At 38.7% G+C, this 23,526-nt stretch overlaps 1 protein-coding gene and 2 long non-coding RNA genes across 4 annotated transcripts; 1 reads left to right on the forward strand and 2 right to left on the reverse strand.

Moving 5' to 3' along the window:
* Positions 1–303: 303 nt before the first annotated feature.
* Positions 304–21,517, forward strand: hdgfl3 (HDGF like 3). 2 transcript variants are annotated; one of them, XM_049483461.1, is made up of 6 exons: positions 304–715; positions 8,229–8,305; positions 8,388–8,526; positions 8,919–9,080; positions 20,023–20,157; positions 20,701–21,517. In XM_049483461.1, exons 1-6 carry the CDS (start codon positions 632–634, stop codon positions 20,725–20,727), a joined length of 624 nt encoding a protein of 207 aa, XP_049339418.1. In that variant the 5' UTR covers positions 304–631; the 3' UTR covers positions 20,728–21,517. The 2 variants fall into 2 exon arrangements, with proteins under 2 accessions (XP_049339418.1, XP_049339419.1); XM_049483462.1 differs by having other exon boundaries at positions 20,026–20,157.
* LOC125804561 (uncharacterized) lies at positions 13,060–19,164 on the reverse strand. The gene is made up of 5 exons (XR_007440670.1): positions 19,117–19,164; positions 17,944–18,018; positions 14,617–14,669; positions 13,844–14,163; positions 13,060–13,198 (listed from the first exon to the last, which is right to left on the reverse strand). It is a non-coding gene; the product is annotated as an uncharacterized LOC125804561 (long non-coding RNA).
* Positions 21,502–21,865, reverse strand: LOC125804560 (uncharacterized). The gene is made up of 2 exons (XR_007440669.1): positions 21,799–21,865; positions 21,502–21,601 (listed from the first exon to the last, which is right to left on the reverse strand). It is a non-coding gene; the product is annotated as an uncharacterized LOC125804560 (long non-coding RNA).
* Positions 21,866–23,526: the final 1,661 nt, after the last annotated feature.

The following is a 23,526-nucleotide window of genomic DNA, read 5'->3' on the forward strand; positions in this document are numbered from 1 at the left end:
GTTGCTTTCTCATTGTTTCTCTCTCCCTTTCTGTCTTTCTCTGTATCTCTGTCTCTCTCTCTTTTTGTGTCCCTCTCTCTGTCTGTATCTCTCTCTTTTTCCCTCTCTCTCTGTATCTGTATTTCTCCCTATCTCTCTCTCTCCCTCTTTCTGTCTCTTCATCTCTGTCTCTCTTATTTTCTTTCTCTGTCTCTTTCTGTATCTCTGTCTGTATTTCTCTATCATTTTCTTTCTCTGTATCTCTCTCTTTTAATATTTCTCTCCCTCTCTCTATCTGTATCTCTCTTTCTTTCTCTCTCTGTATCTCTCTTCCTATCTCCCTTTCTTTCTCTGTATCTCTCTCTCTATCTGTATCTCTCTCACCTCTCGTATATCTCTCTATATCTGTATCTCTCTCTCTCCGTCATTCTCTCTCTCTCTCTCTCTCTCTCTCTCTCTCTCTCTCTCTCTCTCTCTCTCTCTCTCTCTCTCTCTCTCTCTGTGTGTTTGGGTTTTATTTAATTATTTATTTCCTGATTAACTGCGGTGTTGCTAATCAAAACATTGATGGTCCAGCGCTTCTCCAGCGGTGCTGTCAGTGTGTGAATCCCGTGATTAAGCCCGGTTATCCGCGGTGCAGCGCGCGCTCGCTATGGCTCGTCCTCGGCCCCGGGAGTACAAGGCAGGAGATCTGGTTTTCGCCAAAATGAAGGGATACCCGCACTGGCCAGCGAGGGTGAGTACAGGCTGCAGCCGGACTGAGGCACTGGGGAGGCGGGGTCGGTGTCTGAGCTCAGCGCGGGGCTCTGAGCCGCGCTCTGCGGGCCAGCTGCGCTCAGAGGCGGCCGGGATTATTTATTAATATCTGATTCTGGAGGATTCTCCTCCATTTCTCTCCTGTATCGAGTAGATGTTTTATAGCGTTATTTGTGTAAATGTGTGTGTGTGTGTTTCTGTGTGGCGGGTTATGGCGTTCTCCCTCTCAGGTGTGTGTGTGTGTTACACGCGTGTTTTGAGGGATTATCGCTCTTCTTTTTACCCCCTTAAGCCTCTTTATAAAGGGTTTTTACGCCTTTTTAAGCGCTTCTGGCTTCTTCCCGCTACAGCGCTGTTTTGTGTTTAACCCTTGGATGATTAGCTCGTTTGCTGTTAGCTTAGCTAAAAGCAGAAACGCCCCTCTTCCTGCCTCCGTTTTTACACCAATTTGCCACAGGTAGTTTACACTCAGCCACAGTGAATAACATGTGAGTTTTATTATCACATTATTAGCCTCACATTTTTAATGTGCAATATTAGACTAAATGTAAAAATACCTGGTTAGCATCACTGTTAGCACACTCAGGCTGAGGCTGGTGCTTTTTACACTCATTAAATATCTCGTGATTTGTTCCTTTTGTGTAATAATATTAATATGAAAACATCTGATTGCTAGGTTCTATTTTAATGCTCTTATTTACAGACAGTGAGACAGAGAGATGTTGCCCGTCGAAAACGGGTGGGCTGCTGACAGCAGTGCTGCTGTGTCTAAGCACTGTTAGCTAACTACGTAGAAAGCGTATTTTTCCCTTCAGACCCGCTTTCAGGCAAATCCCGCCTTAACCCGCCTTGGATTGGATAGCAGTGCCCCGCCACCTCGCACCGGATTGGTCTAACGCTTGCGAGTGTGAATAGCCAGCCAATTAAAGCAGGGGTGTGCGATAGATGTCGAAGGACGGGACATGTCGAGACAATGCAACGTTTATTTATTATTTCTATATTTAAAAAAAGTATATCCTTATTATGTAAAAAAATACGCAATAAAAATAAACCGTGTATCAGATCCAAATAAAAAAAATCTAAAATTAGCTGTAATAAAATATACAGAGGTGTCAATAACTACAAGTACTTTATTACCTTACTTGTCTGTACTTTACTGGAGTAATTCTTTTTCAGACAACTTTTTACTTCTACTTCTTACATTTTCACACAATTATCTGAACTTTCTACTCCTTACATTTTAAAAACAACCTCATTACTTCTGTTTCATTTCAGCTTGTTTTCATTCCGGCTTCTCATCCTTCAATAAAACCCCTATCCAGATAAATCTCTCCATCCAGATAGAGTGAATCTGATTGTGATTGGATGTAGAGAAGTATAAACATATACCATTCTGACTCCCTATTGGTTTATACTGTGATCCATCATACCAGCACATGTCACAGACAAACTAAGCTTCTTTAATATATTTACTATATTCTACTAAAATACATTAATTTACAATCAGCATATATGTAGCTGAAACAGAAGGGAGCCTATTGCATCCCTAATTTATTAACATTAACATTTTATTATAACATTATAGACATTATAGCTTTTAGAAAAATGTGTATGGGGGTGGGGGGGGTGGGGGGGGGGGTTGGTAGTGCACTATAGGGCTCTGTGATGTGGCCTAAGCTTTTGTTCTTAATGGCATTTACTTAAAGAATAAAAAGCTTAAGTTGATACTTCAACTTCTGCAGAAGTATTTAAAACCCTAGTATCTATACTTCTACCTACAGAGTAATGAACGTACAATAATTTTGTCACCTTTTAAATATATATCATAGTAAAATTGAATATAAGGTTTTGAGCATAGAAGAATGTGATATTGTTATGAAATATATTTATAGTAAAATCAGTTAGAATTAGAAAAACAAGCTGGCTGATATCTTTAAGAAGACTACCAGTGAGAGCTGTTGCTAAGTGGAGCTGCTTTGTGAAAACAGCACAATATCCAATGCCCAGTGTGTAATAAGGATTAACTTTTGGCACAGAACAGAAGTTTGGCTTAAATTTAATACAAAAAAACATTAAACTAGACACTCCAATTAATTTTAAATCTGCAGATTTCTGCATTTTTTTATGTTGACCTCTTAAATTCCCAAAACATAACTTTGTTGATATTATGTATTGTTAAAATAAATTGTGGAAAACACATTGTAAGATGATAATTAATCAACAATTCGTATGCAGTGACTGTGTCTTTAAACTAATTTCAAAAGAACTAAAAATGAGAAGAACCTTGGATGCACAAGAAAAAAAAACTCTTTCTAGAATTTTAGCAAATAAATGTATTATTTAGACTTTTATTTTATAATATTGTGCTTGCAGGTGATTACTGTTATTACTGTAAAATGTTAGTCTTATTGAGGTGTATAATTATGTATTTGTAATTTGTATTTTTATTGTATGTGACTAAATTTTCAATAAAGTCTTTCGCTTAAAAAAGCAACAGAATATATATTGACACATGTAGGGTCTGAATTTGTTTTAAAACAGTAGATACTTCTTTAGAATGATCATATCCTTGCTATTGTAGAGGGGTAATTGTGCAGCATATCTAAAATATTAGAATTCTAGTGTTATGGTTATGGCTACTCTGTATCAACATGGACAAACAAGATAGCAGCTTTTGGAGGACAGAGCCTTAAGAGTCTGTCCTGTGCCCCAGCCAGCAATGTGTAAAGGACAGAGCCTACTGTAATAGTTATGTCCATTACAACAACTATCAACCTGTAAAGAACCAGAGGCTCCAGAGAGCAGTCCTTTTCACCAGATAGCAACTGTAGAGCACAGATACTTAGGGTGTGAGACTTGTCCTGTACACCAGTTATCAATGTGTAATAGACAGAGGCTACTGTAATAGTTATGTCTCAGCTGCAGAGGACTGAGGCTCCACGGGTCTGTCATATGTATCAGCTAAAAGCATGCAGAGAACATATATACCAGGAGTATGTCCTATTCACCAGCTAGCAATATATAAACATGTAAAGGACCTAGGATTTTGTCTTATACAGCAGATGGCAATCTGTCCTGTGCACCAAATAGAAACATGTAGAAGACAGAGGCTGCAACGGTCAGTCCTGTTCCATGGCCAGCATCTTATAGAGGACTGAGGCTCCAGAGAGTTGTCCTAAACATGAGCTAGCAACTGTAGAGGACAGAGGCTTTAGGGTTCTGTCATATGTTCCAGCTAGCAGCATGCAGAGGGTATATGTACCAGGATTCTCACCCAGTAGCATCCTGTAAATGAAAGAAGCCCCAGGAGTTTGTCTTATACAGCAGCTAGCAACTTGTTGAGGACTGAGGGACCAAAGGTCTATCCTGTACACCAGCTATCAGCGTTTAGATGACAAAAGCTGTAAAAGTCTGTCCTATTCACCAGTTAGCATCCTGTAAAGGAACGAGGCCCCAGTTTGCTAGCAACTAGTAAAGGACTTGAGTCTCCTGGGGTCTGTCTTGTTCACCTTCTAGCAATGTGTAGAGGATGGTGGTTCCAAATGTCAATCCCATTCAACAACTAGCAACTTGTGGAGGACAGAGGCTGTCTGGAGTTTGTCCTATGCACCAGCTACCAACCTAAAGGAAAGAGGCCAAAAGAGTTTGTCTTTTACAGCAGCTGGGAACATGTTAAGGTCTTGAGGCTCATGAAGTAGCCCCAATTCACCAGCTAACAACTTGTAAAGGACCCAAGGCTCCTAGAGTCGGTCCTGTGTACCAGCTTGTAATGAGTGAGGACAGAGGCTCTAAATGTTAGTTCTATTCACTAGGTAGCAGCTTGTAGAGGACCAAGACTTATGGAGTCTGTATTTATCACTAGCTAGCAACCTGTAAAAACTTGTAAGCATTGGCGTAGGAACCAGGGGGGATGAAGTGTGAAGAAATGTCCCACCCAATATTAGAAACAGGTGGATTTGTCCCCCCCCCACAAATGATATGGTTTCGCCCAGCTCAGCTGTGCTATTAATGTGGGGACAGGCAACTGACCGCTGTGTAAATGGGCAATCTCTTAAAGCCAATCACAAAGCCGGTTCAGGAATTAAGTTCCGCCTCTCAGTAGAAACAGCCAATCAGCTTGCTGGTTTTGTTCATCTAATCACTATTTCATTTTCAAATTGTGTTTATTAATTTAGGATTGCAGGACTTACTGTCAGCTATAATGATCGAAATTCATTTAGCTAAAAAGTTAGCTAGAAGCTGGATGTTGTGGATAGCCAGAATTTAGTACAATATGCTAAAATTGTGTATTTTCCACCAGATCCAACTGATCAGCTAATAAACAAATCATCTCTTAGCACCCTATGGATCATAAATCAGTAATTATGTATATCAGCAGTATATTAGACACATCATGCCACCACTTACTTTATAATGTGCCTTTAAAGCAGATGAAGCTGTAGAATATACAGAACAGTGTTAATATGCAGTAGAATATGTAAGAACAGGGTTGACTTCTGTTCATTTGTAGTTCACAGTAAGACCGCATGTCCTGAGTAAACAGAGGGATTCCAGGAAAATCCAAATGTTTTTTTTCTCATGTCTAACTTCTGCCAAAAATCTCTATCAAACATAAAGTTACATTCCTTTTCATAAAAGGACACCATCATAAGAAGTGCTCTCAGTAGAAAAACTTAAAAGCGCAGGACCCAATGCTACTAATTTTTTGTTTTTAAAAAGAGTGGAGAAAATGTAAATACACAACAGAATTGACATTACAAAACAACACTAATATTATTATTAATAATAATTAATAATAATAATAATATGAACCAAACCTGTTATATTATTTTAAATATAAGGTAATAACTTATCAGTTTTTGTCATATGTATATATTTCAGACATTTCACACAATTTTTTCTAACAACAGTAAATGTAATGTGGAGTAACATGTTTAGGTTGTAAAGTAACATTTACTTGGATGTAGGGGTGGGCGATATGGCTCTAAAATAATATCACAATATTTCAGGGTATTTTTGCGATACTGATATACTTGGCAATATAAGAAAACAGAAAAATAATTAATTAACTTCAGGAATATAGAATAAAGTATAATAGTATATTCATAATGTGGCAAAATAAATAATATAGCATAAAATAATATAATGCAGCAAAAATATTGCAAACTGCAAACAAAAACTATAAACTAAAACAATTATACAATAAATACACTTAAAGCTTCACAGTAAATAACAGACTACTTTTAAGACAAACCATCCCTATTATCACAATATGGATTTTTAATATCATGATATTTCTGTGTCATGATATATTGTATACGATATAATATTTCCCACCCCTACTTGGATGTACCTAATAACAGAAAAAAGGAATTATTTGTGATTAAAATAATTCCACAAATGTTGTTCTAAGACACTGTAGGGTGGGCTTTGGTTTATATTACCATGTCCCCCCAATATCAAACTTGCTCCTATGCCCATCCTTGTAAGAAACTTGAAGCTCCTGGATTATGTCTTGTGCATCAACTAGCAACTTTACATTACATTACATTACATTACATTTGGCAGACGCTTTTGTCCAAGGCGACTTACAATAATGAAGTACAAAAGTAATAGGAATTAAGATAACCCATTTTTAGATAGGGCTTAAAGGAGGTCAAAGGGAAATAAAGGGATAGAGAAGTGAAGGAGGGGAAGAAGGAAATGGGGGTTGAAGTAGTTAGTGTGTTAGAGGTGTTAGGAGAGTAAGTGCTCTTTGAAGAGCTCTGTCTTCAGGAGTTTATTAAAGATAGTGAGAGATTCTCCTGATCTGGTAGTGGAAGGTAGTTTGTTCCACCATTGGGGAACTCTGTATGAGAACAGTCTGGATTGCTTTGTGTGAGTGTTTGGCAAAGCGAGGCGACGTTCATTGGAGGAGCGCAGCGGCCGGGAGGTGCAGTGCAGGTAGGAAGGAGCTGTTCTGTCATCACCTTGTAGGCGATTGTAAGAGTTTTGAATTCGATGCGAGCATCAACTGGTAGCCAGTGGAGCTCAATGAGCAGCGGGGTGACATGTGCCCGTTTTGGTTGGTTGAAGACCAGACGTGCTGCTGCATTCTGGATCATCTGGAGTGGTTTTACTACGCAGGCCGGGAGGCCAGTTAGCAGGGCATTGCAGTAGTCGAGGCGTGAGATGACGACTGCTTGTACCAGGAGTTGGTTGGCCTGTTGCGTCAGAAACGGTCTAATTTTCCTGATGTTATAAAGCGTGAAGCGGCAGGATCGAACAACTGAGGCCACATGGTGCGTGAAGGAGAGCTGGTCATCAACCATAACACCCAGGTTCCTAGCAACCTTTGTCAGTGAGAGAGAGAGAGAGTTGATGCTTATAGAGAAGTTGTGTTAAAAAGATGGTTTTGCTGGTATGACCAGAAAAAACAACTTGTAGAGGACAATGGTTTCAAATCCAATTCAACAGCCAGAAACTTGACAGGCCTGTCCTTCACACCAGCTAGTAATGTGTAGAGGACGGTGGCTCTAAATGTCAATTCTATTCACTAGGCCATCATTTGTAGAGTCATTAGGTAGCATCTTGTAGAGCCTACCGAGCACCAGGAATGTGTCCTATTTCCCAGCTAGCAGCTTGTAAAAGACAGACTTTTCAGACGTCAGTCTTGTAAACCAAGTAGAAACATAGAAAGCAGGGACTCAAATGTTAATCCTTTTCACCAGCTTGTCTCTTTGAGGACAGAGGCTTTTGTTTTTTTTTGTTGTACTGTACTATTTACACTGTAACTATGGTGACAACCTTTACTATTAACCCAGGATTAGATATTTTGATTAATAATTTCTGTTCATGTGGATATTAAAAAATATATTTGCTATGGTACTGTCATGGTATTTGTACTGTACACATTCTAAAACAGGGATGCAGAGAAAGGAAAGTATTTGGCTAAAACCGAACAAAATAGAGCATTTGGCTAAAAACTAAACTCAGAATTTTGCACTTTTTAAATAATGCACAAATAAAACAGCCTAAATGTATGTTTGTCTTGCTTTATAAAGAAAACATCATAATTTGGCATACATTAATCAGTCTTTTTATTTAATATACTACACTACATCTACTGCCATGCTTCTTAAAACCATGTAGTTTTAGTGCTGTAAAAACAAGGTAGTACTAACACTGGTTCTACTATTAATACTTTACATTACTATTGCTGCAGTTCCAAAGCTGTTGGACTAGTGAGTTTTAAAGCTGTACTATTAACACTGTAGTAGTAATACTTTGTTATTTAAAACTATGCAATTTGAAAGGTTATTGTGGTTATTAGTATTTTCTTTACCATATACACCCATCACAATGATAAGAATTAGTGTGTTTTAAAGATCTGACTTTTTGTTTGAGAATTTTAACACTGTTTTGTCTATAACTTTCTAAAATTAAATACTGATTTACCACAGGAATTATCTGCCCAACAGTAATGATCTTTTCTCTGTTCTGATTGGCTGCAGATTGACGAGCTTCCAGAGGGCGCAGTAAAGCCGCCGGCAAACAAATACCCCATCTTCTTCTTTGGCACCCATGAGACGTAAGTTCACTACGAGTGTGTGTGTGTACGTGAAAGTTTGTGAGTGTTGTGTTTATAATCAAGCTTAAAATTTCTTATTCAGTGCATTCCTCGGCCCTAAAGACCTGCTGCCCTACAAGGAGTACAAAGACAAGTTCGGAAAATCAAACAAAAGGAAAGGCTTCAATGAGGGTCTGTGGGAGATCGAGAATAACCCAGGCGTCAAATTCACTGGATACCAGGTGTGTTTATGCTCTGTTTTTGTGAGTTTCTGTTTCTTAGTCAGCCTTCTGAAGCTTTCTGGGTAATGAATGGTTAATGTAAGAGCTAGCTGGTGTGTGAAGTGATGAAGTGAGTGTTTTGGTGAGTTTATATCAGACTCTCTCTGAAAGGTCAGCCTGAAGGACATTGTCAGAGTAAGAACTGAAACAGACATTAAACGTCTCCAGAAACACACAGACACTAATAATGCAGTGCTTTATATTAATGAGCAGTTTTACCACCATTTAATTACTCTATAAATTGATGACATTTGAATAAATGAGTATCTGAATGAGATATTATTGTATATTGGACAGCTGTTTTGTACACAAGTAGCTAATTGCGGTGTGTGTGTGTGTGTGTGTGTGTTTAGAGCATGCAGCAGCAGGGCTGGTCGGAGGGCGAGGGGGGTGACGCTGACCCGGCGGAAGGCAGCAGTGGAGCAGAGGAGGGTGACTCCATTGGAGAGGAAGAGGATGGAAAAATGAAGGGGGAAAAAGTCGGATCCAAACGGAAAAAGACTGTGTCCTCAAAGGTACACACAAATAAACACTGTTCTAATCTGGGCCAATTATTTATTTTAGATTTAGGCGTATTTTTGACGGGTATTAGTGATTGTTGGAGACAGTCCAGTCAGAATAATAAACATCAACAAAGACTTTTGTTTGACTAAAGAGTGGCTGCTGGGAAACTATAACTATAGCAGGAAAGATTTAAAAGGAAAACTTTATCCTAATTGCTCAAGGTGATCCTTAAAAAGTCTTAAATTCTTTTATCAGAAAATAAGGCCTTCATTTGTCTTAAAAAGTTTTAAATCTGACCGGAAAAGGTCTTAAAAAGACCTATAAAGATACCCTGTTATTATAGTAATGGCAAAACTCCCAATAAGTTCACAAGAGGACACATTGGATAAATATTAAGTAAACAATATGATTTCTTCTTCAACACTTTAGAACCCAAAAACAAGTCCCAAACTGAACCCTGAAATTACAGTGAGTCCAAGAAGTATTTGATCCCTTGCTGATTTTCTTCGTTGGCCCACTAATAAAGACATGATCATTCTATACTTTTAATGGTAGATGTATTCTTACATGGAGAGACAGAATATTAAAAAGAAAATCCAGAAAATAAATCTAAGGAATATATATTAATTGATTTGTATTTCATGGAGTGAAATAAGTATTTGATCCCTTAGTATTCATTAGCAGTTCTGGCTTTTACAGACCAGTTAGACACTCCCAATCAACTTGTTACCTGACCTGAAGCCACCTGTTCTCACTAATCACTTGTGTGAAAAACACCTGTCCACAGAATCAGACAGATCACACAGATTTCAAGTCTCCAACATGGGTAAAACCAAAGAGCTGTCACAGGACCTCAGAGTCAGAATTGTTGACCTTCACAAAGCTGGAATGGGCTACAAAAAGATTAGTAAGGTGTTGGATGTGAAAGTAACAACTATTGGTGCAATTATCAGAAAGTTTAAAGAGTATAACATGACAATCAACAGACCTCGGCCCGGTGCTCCAAAGAAGATTTCGCCTCGTGGGGTGGCAATGATGCTGAGAACGGTCAGAAATCGTCCTGCAACCACTCGGCAGGAGTTAGCAAATGACCTGAAGGCAGCTGGGACCACAGTTTGCAAGGAAACAATTGGCAACACTTTGCGCAACAATGGATTCACATCCTGCAGTGCCCGAAAGGTACCCCTGCTGAAGAGAGCACATGTGGAGGCGCGCCTCAAGTATGCCAATGATCATTTGAAAGATGAACCAAGTTATTGGGAGAAGGTTTTGTGGTCAGACGAGACCAAAATTGAACTCCACCCGCCATGTGTGGAGGAAGAAAAATGCTGCCTATGACCCCAAGAACACTGTGCCCACCGTCAAGCATGGAGGTGGAAGCATAATGTTTTGGGGGTGTTTCTCTGCCAAGGGTACAGGGCTACTTTACCGCATCACTGGGAAGATGGATGGAGCCATGTACCGCACAATCCTGAGGGACAACCTCCTCCCCTCTGCCAGGGATCTGAAAATGGGCCGTGGTTGGGTCTTCCAACATGATAACGACCCTAAACATACAGCAAAGGATTGGCTCAAGAAAAATCACATTAAGGTCATGGAGTGGCCCAGCCAGTCGCCAGACCTCAATCCGATCGAACATCTATGGAGGGAGCTGAAGGTCAGAGTTGCCAAGCGACAGCCCACCACCCTTCATGATTTAGAGAGGATCTGCAAAGAAGAGTGGGCCAAAATTCCCCCTGGTGTGTGTGCTAAACTTGTGGTTAACTACAACAAACGTCTCACCGCTGTGCTTGCAAACAAAGGCTTTGCCACTAAATATTGAGTGTGTTTGGCAAGAGGGATCAAATACTTATTTTCCTCATTGAAATACAAATTAATTAAAATATATTCTTTAAAATTATATTCTGGATTTTTGTCTTGATATTCTGTCTCTCCATGTTAGAATATATCTACCATTAAAAGTGCAGAAGGATAGTGTCTTTATTAGTGGGCAAACAAAGAAAATCAGCAAGGGATCAAATACTTCTTGGACTCACTGTATATACTTCCAATACTGTACACTTCCCTTATACTGAACCCAATACTGTACACTTCCCTTATACTGAACCCAATACTGTACACTTCCCTTATACTGAACCCAATACTGTACACTTCCCTTATACTGAACCCAATACTGTACACTTCCCTTATACTGAACACAATACCGAACACTTCCATTATACTGAACCCAATACTGTACACTTCCCCCATACTGAACCCAATACTGTACACTTCCCTTATACTGAACCCAATACTGAACACTTTGTTATACTGAATCCAATACTGTACACTTCGCTTATACTGAACCCAATACTGTACACTTCCCTTACACTGAACACAACGCTGTACACTTCCCTTATACTGAACACAACACTATACACTTCCCTTATACTGAACCCAATACTGTACACTTCCCTTATACTGAACCCAATACTGTACACTTCCCTTATACTGAACCCAATACTGTACACTTCCCTCATAGTGAACCCAATACTGTACATTTCCTCATACTGAACCCAGTACTGTACACTTCCCTTATACTGAACCAAATACTGTACACCTGCCTCATACTGAACACAACACTATACACTTCCCTTATACTGAACCCAATACTGTACACTTTCCTTATACTGAACCCAATACTGTACACTTCCTTTATACTGAACACAATACTGTACACTTCCCTTATACTGAACTCAATACTGTACACTTCCCTTATACTGAACCCAATACTGTACACTTCCCTTATACTGAACCCAATACTGAACACTTCCATTATACTGAACCCAATACTGTACACTTCCCTTATACTGAAACCAATACTGTACACTTTTTTATTACTCAACTCTAAAACTCTACACTGCTTTAGTACATTTCCCTAATTAACTTTACTTAACTTAGTTTTAATATTGCACACTTCCTAAGTTCTAAACCCTGACATTGTACACTTTCCTAATACTAAACCCTAATACTGTGTACACTTCTCTAACACCTAACCCTGATACTATACACTTCCTTAATACTTAACCCCAATACTGTGTACACTTCTTTAATACCTAACCCTGATACTCTACACTTCCTTAATACTTAACCCTAATACTGTGTACACTTCTCTAATACTTAACCCTGATACTCTACACTTCCATAATACTTAAACTTAATACTGTGTACACTTCTCTAATACCTAACCCTGATACTCTACACTTCCTTAATACTTAACCCTAATACTGTGTACATTTCTCTAATACCTAACCTTGATACTCTACACTTCCTTAATACTTAACTCTAATACTGTGTACACTTCTCTAACACCTAACCCTGATACTCTACACTTCCTTAATACTTAACCCTAATACTGTGTACACTTCTCTAATACCTAACCCTGATACTCTACCCTTACTTAATACTTAACCCTAATACTGTGTACACTTCTCTAATACCTAACCCTGATACTCTACACTTCCTTAATACTTAACCCTAATACTGTGTACACTTATCTAATACCTAACCCTGATACTATACACTTCCTTAATACTTAAACCCAATACTGTGTACACTTCTCTAATACCTAACTCTGATACTCTACACTTCCTTACTACTTAACCCTAATACTGTGCTGTGTACACTTCTCTAATACCTAACCCTGATACTCTACACTTCCTTAATACTTAACCCTAATACTGTGTAAACTTCTCTAATACCTAACCCTGATACTATACACTTCCTTAATACTTAACCCCAATACTGTGTACACTTCTCTAATACCTAACCCTGATACTCTACACTTCCTTACTACTTAACCCTAATACTGTGCTGTGTACACTTCTCTAATACCTAACCCTGATACTCTACACTTCCTTAATACTTAACCCTAATACTGTATACACTTCTCTAATACCTAACCCTGATACTCTACACTTCCTTAATACTTAACCCTAATACTGTGTAAACTTCTCTAAAACCTAACCCTGATACTCTACACTTCCTTAATACTTAACCCCAATACTGTGTACACTTCTCTAATACCTAACCCTGATACTCTACACTTCCTTAATACTTAACCCTAATACTGTGTACACTTCTCTAATATCTAACCCTGATACTCTAGACTTCCTTAATACTTAACCCTAATACTGTGTACACTTCTCTAATACATAACCCTGATACTCTACACTTCCTTAATACTTAACCCTAATACTGTGTACACTTCTCTAATACGTAAACCTGATACTCTACACTTCCTTAATACTTAACCCTAATACTGTGTACACTTCTCTAATACATAACCCTGATACTCTACACTTCCTTAATACTTAACCCTAATACTGTGTACACTTTTCTAATACCTAACCCTGATACTCTACACTTCCTTAATACTTAACCCTAATACTGTGTAAACTTCTCTAATACCTAACCCTGATACTATACAGTTCCTTAATACTTAACCCCAATACTGTGTACACTTCTCTAATACCTAACCCTGATACTCTACACTTCCTTAATACTTAACCCTAATACTGTGCTGTGTACACTTCTCTAATACCTAACCCTGATACTCTACACTTCCTTAATACTTAACCCTTATACTGTATACACTTCTCTAAAACCTAACCCTGATACTCTACACTTCCTTAATACTTAACCCCAATACTGTGTACACTTCTCTAATACCTAACCCTGATACTCTACACTTCCTTAATACTTAACCCCAATACTGTGTACACTTCTCTAATACCTAACCCTGATACTCTACACATCCTTAATACTTAACCCTAATACTGTATACACTTCTCTAATACCTAACCCTGATACTCTACACTTCCTTAATACTTAACTCTAATACTGTGTACACTTCTCTAATATCTAACCCTGATACTCTAGACTTCCTTAATACTTAACCCTAATACTGTGTACACTTCTCTAATACATAACCCTGATACTCTACACTTCCTTAATACTTAACCCTAATACTGTGTACACTTCTCTAATACGTAACCCTGATACTCTACACTTCCTTAATACTTAACCCTAATACTGTGTACACTTCTCTAATACCTAACCCTGATACTCTACACTTCCTTAATACTTAACCCTAATACTGTGCTGTGTACACTTCTCTAATACCTAACCCTGATACTCTACACTTCCTTAATACTTAACCCTAATACTGTATACACTTCTCTAATACCTAACCCTGATACTCTACACTTCCTTAATACTTAACCTTAATACTGTGTACACTTCTCTAATACCTAACCCTGATACTCTACCCTTACTTAATACTTAACTCTAATACTGTGTACACTTCTCTAATACCTAACCCTGATACTCTACACTTTCTTAATACTTAACTCTAATACTGTGTACACTTCTCTAATACCTAACCCTGATACTCTACACTTCCTTAATACTTAACCCTAATACTGTGTACACTTCTCTAATACTTAACCCTGGTACTCTACACTTTCTTAATACTTAACCCTAATACTGTGTACACGTCTCTAATACCTAACCCTGATACTCTACCCTTACTTAATACTTAACCCTAATACTGTGTACACCTTTCTAATACCTAACCCTGATACTCTACCCTTACTTAATACTTAACTCTAATACTGTGTACACTTCTCTAATACCTAACCCTGATACTCTACACTTTCTTAATACTTAACTCTAATACTGTGTACACTTCTCTAATACCTAACCCTGATACTCTACACTTCCTTAATACTTAACCCTAATACTGTGTACACTTCTCTAATACTTAACCCTGATACTCTACACTTTCTTAATACTTAACCCTAATAATGTGTACACGTCTCTAATACCTAACCCTGATACTCTACCCTTACTTAATACTTAACCCTAATACTGTGTACACTTTTCTAATACATAACCCTGATACTCTACACTTCCTTAATACTTAACCCTAATACTGTGTAAACTTCTCTAATACCTAACCCTGATACTCTACACTTCCTTAATACTTAACCCCAATACTGTGTACACTTCTCTAATACCTAACCCTGATACTCTACACTTCCTTAATACTTAACTCTAATACTGTGCTGTGTACACTTCTCTAATACCTAACCCTGATACTCTACACTTCCTTAATACTTAACCCTAATACTGTATACACTTTTCTAATACCTAACCCTGATACTCTACACTTCCTTAATACTTAACTCTAATACTGTGCTGTGTACACTTCTCTAATACCTAACCCTGATACTCTACACTTCCTTAATACTTAACCCTAATACTGTATACACTTTTCTAATACCTAACCCTGATACTCTACACTTCCTTAATACTTAACCCTAATACTGTGTAAACTTCTCTAATACCTAACCCTGATACTCTACACTTCCTTAATACTTAACCCCAATACTGTGTACACTTCTCTAATACCTAACCCTGATACTCTACACTTCCTTAATACTTAACCCTAATACTGTGTACACTTTTCTAATACCTAACCCTGATACTCTACACTTCCTTAATACTTAACCCTAATACTGTGTACACTTCTCTAATACCTAACCTTGATACTCTACACTTCCTTAATACTTAACCCTAATACTGTATACACTTTTCTAATACCTAACCCTGATACTCTACACTTCCTTAATACTTAACCCTAATAGTGTGTAAACTTCTCTAAAACCTAACCCTGATACTCTACAGTTCCTTAATACTTAACCCTAATAGTGTGTAAACTTCTCTAAAACCTAACCCTGATACTCTACACTTCCTTAATACTTAACCCCAATACTGTGTACACTTCTCTAATACCTAACCCTGATACTCTACACTTCCTTAATACTTAACCCTAATAATGTGTACACTTTTCTAATACCTAACCCTGATACTCTACACTTCCTTAATACTTAACCCCAATACTGTGTACACTTCTCTAATACCTAACCTTGATACTCTACACTTCCTTAATACTTAACCCTAATACTGTATACACTTTTCTAATACCTAACCCTGATACTCTACACTTCCTTAATACTTAACCCTAATGCTGTATACACTTCTCTAATACCTAACCCTGATACTCTACACTTCCTTAATACTTAACCCTAATACTGTATACACTTCTCTAATACCTAACCCTGATACTCTACACTTCCTTAATACTTAACCCTAATAGTGTGTAGACTTCTCTAAAACCTAACCCTGATACTCTACACTTCCTTAATACTTAACCCCAATACTGTGTACACTTCTCTAATACCTAACCCTGATACTCTACACTTCCTTAATACTTAACCCTAATACTGTGTACACTTCTCTAATATCTAACCCTGATACTCTAGACTTCCTTAATACTTAACCCTAATACTGTGTACACTTCTCTAATACATAACCCTGATACTCTACACTTCCTTAATACTTAACCCTAATACTGTGTACACTTCTCTAATACGTAAACCTGATACTCTACACTTCCTTAATACTTAACCCTAATACTGTGTACACTTCTCTAATACATAACCCCGATACTCTACACTTCCTTAATACTTAACCCTAATACTGTGTACACTTTTCTAATACCTAACCCTGATACTCTACACTTCCTTAATACTTAACCCTAATACTGTGTAAACTTCTCTAATACCTAACCCTGATACTCTACACTTCCTTAATACTTAACCCCAATACTGTGTACACTTCTCTAATACCTAACCCTGATACTCTACACTTCCTTAATACTTAACCCTAATACTGTGTACACTTTTCTAATACCTAACCCTGATACTCTACACTTCCTTAATACTTAACCCTAATACTGTGTACACTTCTCTAATACCTAACCTTGATACTCTACACTTCCTTAATACTTAACCCTAATACTGTATACACTTTTCTAATACCTAACCCTGATACTCTACACTTCCTTAATACTTAACCCTAATAGTGTGTAAACTTCTCTAAAACCTAACCCTGATACTCTACAGTTCCTTAATACTTAACCCTAATAGTGTGTAAACTTCTCTAAAACCTAACCCTGATACTCTACACTTCCTTAATACTTAACCCCAATACTGTGTACACTTCTCTAATACCTAACCCTGATACTCTACACTTCCTTAATACTTAACCCTAATAATGTGTACACTTTTCTAATACCTAACCCTGATACTCTACACTTCCTTAATACTTAACCCCAATACTGTGTACACTTCTCTAATACCTAACCTTGATACTCTACACTTCCTTAATACTTAACCCTAATACTGTATACACTTTTCTAATACCTAACCCTGATACTCTACACTTCCTTAATACTTAACCCTAATGCTGTATACACTTCTCTAATACCTAACCCTGATACTCTACACTTCCTTAATACTTAACCCTAATACTGTATACACTTCTCTAATACCTAACCCTGATACTCTACACTTCCTTAATACTTAACCCTAATAGTGTGTAGACTTCTCTAAAACCTAACCCTGATACTCTACACTTCCTTAATACTTAACCCCAATACTGTGTACACTTCTCTAATACCTAACCCTGATACTCTACACTTCCTTAATACTTAACCCTAATACTGTGTACACTTCTCTAATATCTAACCCTGATACTCTAGACTTCCTTAATACTTAACCCTAATACTGTGTACACTTCTCTAATACATAACCCTGATACTCTACACTTCCTTAATACTTAACCCTAATACTGTGTACACTTCTCTAATACGTAAACCTGATACTCTACACTTCCTTAATACTTAACCCTAATACTGTGTACACTTCTCTAATACATAACCCCGATACTCTACACTTCCTTAATACTTAACCCTAATACTGTGTACACTTTTCTAATACCTAACCCTGATACTCTACACTTCCTTAATACTTAACCCTAATACTGTGTAAACTTCTCTAATACCTAACCCTGATACTCTACACTTCCTTAATACTTAACCCTAATACTGTGCTGTGTACACTTCTCTAATACCTAACCCTGATACTCTACACTTCCTTAATACTTAACCCTTATACTGTATACACTTCTCTAATACCTAACCCTGATACTCTACACTTCCTTAATACTTAACCCTAATACTGTGTACACTTCTCTAATACCTAACCCTGATACTCTACACTTCCTTAATACTTAACCCTAATACTGTGTACACTTCTCTAATACGTAACCCTGATACTCTACACATCCTTAATACTTAACCCTAATACTGTATACACTTCTCTAATACCTAACCCTGATACTCTACACTTCCTTAATACTTAACTCTAATACTGTGTACACTTCTCTAATATCTAACCCTGATACTCTAGACTTCCTTAATACTTAACCCTAATACTGTGTACACTTCTCTAATACATAACCCTGATACTCTACACTTCCTTAATACTTAACCCTAATACTGTGTACACTTCTCTAATACCTAACCCTGATACTCTACACTTCCTTAATACTTAACCCTAATACTGTGCTGTGTACACTTCTCTAATACATAACCCTGATACTCTACACTTCCTTAATACTTAACCCTAATACTGTGTACACTTCTCTAATACTTAACCCTGATACTCTACACTTTCTTAATACTTAACCCTAATACTGTGTACACGTCTCTAATACCTAACCCTGATACTCTACCCTTACTTAATACTTAACCCTAATACTGTGTACACCTTTCTAATACCTAACCCTGATACTCTACCCTTACTTAATACTTAACCCTAATACTGTATACACTTCTCTAATACCTAACCCTGATACTCTACACTTCCTTAATACTTAACCCTAATACTGTGTACACTTCTCTAATACTTAACCCTGATACTCTACACTTTCTTAATACTTAACCCTAATACTGTGTACACGTCTCTAATACCTAACCCTGATACTCTACCCTTACTTAATACTTAACCCTAATACTGTGTACACCTTTCTAATACCTAACCCTGATACTCTACCCTTACTTAATACTTAACTCTAATACTGTGTACACTTCTCTAATACCTAACCCTGATACTATACAGTTCCTTAATACTTAACCCTAATACTGTGTACCCTGATACTCTACAGTTCCTTAATACTTAACCCCAATACTGTGTACACTTCTCTAATACCTAACCCTGATACTCTACACTTCCTTAATACTTAACCCTTATACTGTATACACTTCTCTAATACCTAACCCTGATACTCTACACTTCCTTAATACTTAACCCTAATACTGTGCTGTGTACTGATACTCTACACTTTCTTAATACTTCCCTAAAAACTGAACCAATACACTGTAGTCTTCCTCACTCCTGGATTGTTTTTCTGTTTGTGAAATTTAGATGTATATATGTGCTGAAGGTCACTCGGTTGCACTCAGTGTGTGTGTGTGTGTGTGTGTGTGCTGCCATATTAAAGTGCGTGTGTGTGTTTGAAGCTGCAGTGAGTATTTCATTCCCCAGATTCCACACACACTCTGCTCAGCATTCGCTTAGCAACGGCTGTTACCTAGCAACAGGGACTAACGTTCATATATCTTGCAGACGTGACTGTAGGGGTGGAGCTATGTCTGAGGAAGGGGGTGGAGACTGAAGCTGTGGATGGATTTGGTCCACCACACATAACACAGGAATAGCAGTAGAGAGGGGAATTCCCCCTGCAGTGCTTTCACCTCCTGTGGCCGGGCTGCAGCACACAGCTCTAACACACACACACACACACACACATGCCTAAACACACAACACACACACTCACACATAGACCTAACCACTTCCGTTTTTTGAGGAGTTTTATCTGCAGGCCAAAGAACATTTTTACATGTCTGATAAGAAGTGCATAGTTTGTGTTGGCGCAGGAAGGTCGTGTGTGTGTGTCTGTGTGTGTGTTTTGCAGCAGCATTTCAGTGTTTGTGTTTTTTCCTAGAAGTCGTCCAAGCTGTCCAGGAAGTGCTCGGGGGACGAGGACGAGGAGAAGGACGGGAAAGATGACAAGGAGGAAAAGAGAGACGAGGACAACGACATGCAGAACTCCTCAGACAAGAAAACATGCTGTCAAGGGGTACACAACACTCTTACACACAAATACTGTTACAAACGTGGTTAATATTTAGACACATTCATAACCCTTTATAATCAGCTTATAAACTACATATTAATGAGTAAATAATAAGGAATGAGAGTAGGGATGCCCCTGATCCCATCTTTATTTCCAACTGAACGGCTCCGGACAGTACAATTAGCCACACCACTGCTAATACACTTCTTAGAGTTATTTTATTTTTGAATTTATAGAAATTTTGTTTATTTAAGAAAAGATATATATATATTTAAATGGAAATGGCTATTTAGTATATGTTTATGTTGTGATAAAAAATATGTTTTGATACATTTGTTTCATTATAAACTAACAATGACTCTTGAGCACAAAAAGTGATTGGGACATCCCTAAATGAGAGTCAAAGTATTTTTTTACAGTGGCCACCAGGTGGCACACTACCAGTTTTCTACTCTATAAAATGTTTACAATACTATTTATATCTAAGCCTATTTTTTTATTGATCAGTTTATGTAAATATTTAATGTTGTTTTTTGTCTCCCACAGAACCAGTTGCTGCGAGAGGAACATTAGATCCTGAGGGCTGCCAGATCATTCTGTGGTTGTTTATGTGATATTGGAAATGTATAATTGTTAACATAATCAAAATCATGAGCGATAGCATTGTTGTAAATTCACAAATCAGAGGACAACTACAACCACTGAAAATTACTCCACCGCTCATCACCGGAGCAGAAACAGAAGATTAAACAAATAGATTTAAAGAAACCATCAGTAGAACTTTTAAATATCAATCAATATTTTACAGGCAGACAGTGAAGCCAGTGTGACGTGGCTACAATGCTACTTACTGTCTTTAAAACATAGTGTTATTTCCACACCTCGACCAACATTAAATTGTAATATAGTCATCAGATCTAGCGTCATTTTTTTAGCTGTAGCTGAAAAGCTGGAGCCGCAAGTGTTTACCAGTGTAACAGTCTCTCACTGCCCCTCCAAACACCCTGAACCTTTACCCTGACCTTCAACTCGACTAATCATCCTCACTTCCAACAAAAAGCACTTACACTGATCTTCAACCCTGACCATTAATCTGAATATTCACCTTCAACCCAGACTTCAGCATGACCATACATTCCGACCTTCAATCTTGACTGTTCATTTTGACCTTCAATTCTGATCATTCACCCTAAGCTTCAGCTTCACTATTTACTCTCATCATTCACCCTGACTTCAACATGTCCGTTCACCTTGACCTTCAACCCTGACCATTCACCCTGATCCTCAACCCTAACCATCCACCCTGACCATTCACCCTGATCCTTAATTCTGACCATTCACCCTGATCCTCAACCCTGATCCTCAACCCTGACCATTTACCCTTATTCTCAACCCTGACCATTCACCCTGATCCTCTAACCCTGACCATTCACCCTGATCCTCAACCCTGACCATTTACCCTTATTCTCAACCCTGACCATTCACCCTGATCCTCAAGCCTGACCATTCACCCCGATCCTTAACCCTGATCATTCACCCTGATCCTCTAACCCTGACCATCCACCCTGACCATTTACCCTGATCCTCAACCCTGACCATTTACCCTGATCCTCTAACCCTGACCATTTACCCTGATCCTCTAACCCTGACCATTCACCCTGATCCTCAAGCCTGACCATTCACCCCGATCCTTAACCCTGACCATTCACCCCGATCCTTAACCCTGACCATCCACCCTGATCAATCACCCTGATCCTCAACCCTGACCATTTACCCTGATCCTCAATCCTGACCATTTACCCTTATTCTCAACCCTGACCATTTACCCTGATCCTCAAGCCTGACCATTCACCCTGATCCTCAACCCTGACAATTCACGCCGATCCTTAATTCTGAACATTCACCCTGATCCTCAACCCTGACCATCCACCCTGATCAATCACCCAGATCCTCAATCCTGACCATTTATCCTGATCCTTAACCCTGACCATTCACCCTGATCCTCAACCCTGACCATTCACCCTGATCCTCAAGCCTGACCATTCACCCTGATCCTCAACCCTGACCATCCACCCTGACCATCCACCCTGATCCTCAACCCTGATCCTCAGCCTTGACCATCCACCCTGATCCGAAACCCTGATCCGAAACCCTAACCATTCACCCTGATCCTCAACCCTGATCCTTAACCCTGACCATTCACCCTGATCCTCAAGCCTGACCATTCACCCTGATCCTCAACCCTGACCATCCACCCTGATCCTCAGCCTTGACCATCCACCCTGATCCTCAACCCTGATCCTCAACCCTAACCATTCACCCTGATCCTCAACCCTGATCCTTAACCCTGACCATTCACCCTGATCCTCAACCCTGACCATTCACCCTGATCCTCAAGCCTGACAATTCACGCTGATCCTTAATTCTGAACATTCACCCTGATCCTCAACCCTGACCATCCACCCTGATCAATCACCCAGATCCTCAACCCTGACCATTTACCCTGATCCTTAACCCTGACCATTCACCCTGATCCTCAACCCTGACCATCCACCCTGACCATCCACCCTGATCAATCACCCAGATCCTCAACCCTGACCATTCACCATGATCCTCAACCTTGATCATTCACCCTGACCATCCATCCTGATCCTCAACCCTGACCATTCACCCTGATCCTCTAACCCTAATCATTCAACCTGGTTCTCAACTCTGACTATTTACCTTGAAACTCATTCCTGACCATTCCACTGACCCTCAATCCTGACTTTTGACCCGTTCCCACTGCCCCTCACTGTGCCGGTCAGCGCTGTCTGTTGTAGCTCAAGGTTTTTTTTGTGTGTGGAAAAGCCGTTAGACCTTCTGGGAGGTTTGTCTGTAAAATGTGGTCCATGTGGTTCTCATTCCTGAACTGAAGCAGGGATGAAGTAGGAAAATGTGTGGCACTGCAGCAGCCGAGAGAGTCACCGTGTCACGCCGTCTCATTTCACTGTAGGTCTGGAGCTCAAACCCAGATTGATGTTCCTTTTTTTAAGAAGTAAATAATCCTGGTTCCTGTGTCAGTGGGGTTTCATGTTTTAGGCTTTTTAGTGGCATGCGCATCTGTTGTATTTTCCATGTGAAATAGAGATCATTCCACTATTTTCTTTTTTTATTTAGGTTTTTAGACTCATATTCCTGCTGGGGTTCACAGATCGCAACATCTGTGCAAAACTCATTACTTTTAGCTCCTAATAACTCTTATTGCGATTACAAACTTTACCATCATGCTCCTAAACACCATGCATCTTTCTTTCTTATCTGTGTTTATATAAAGAATATATTCTATTTATTTTTGATGATAGTAGATGACTCATCTGTGGTAAAAACTCA

Source organism: Astyanax mexicanus, chromosome 9 (assembly GCF_023375975.1).
Source record: "Astyanax mexicanus isolate ESR-SI-001 chromosome 9, AstMex3_surface, whole genome shotgun sequence".
NCBI lineage: Eukaryota > Metazoa > Chordata > Actinopteri > Characiformes > Acestrorhamphidae > Astyanax > Astyanax mexicanus.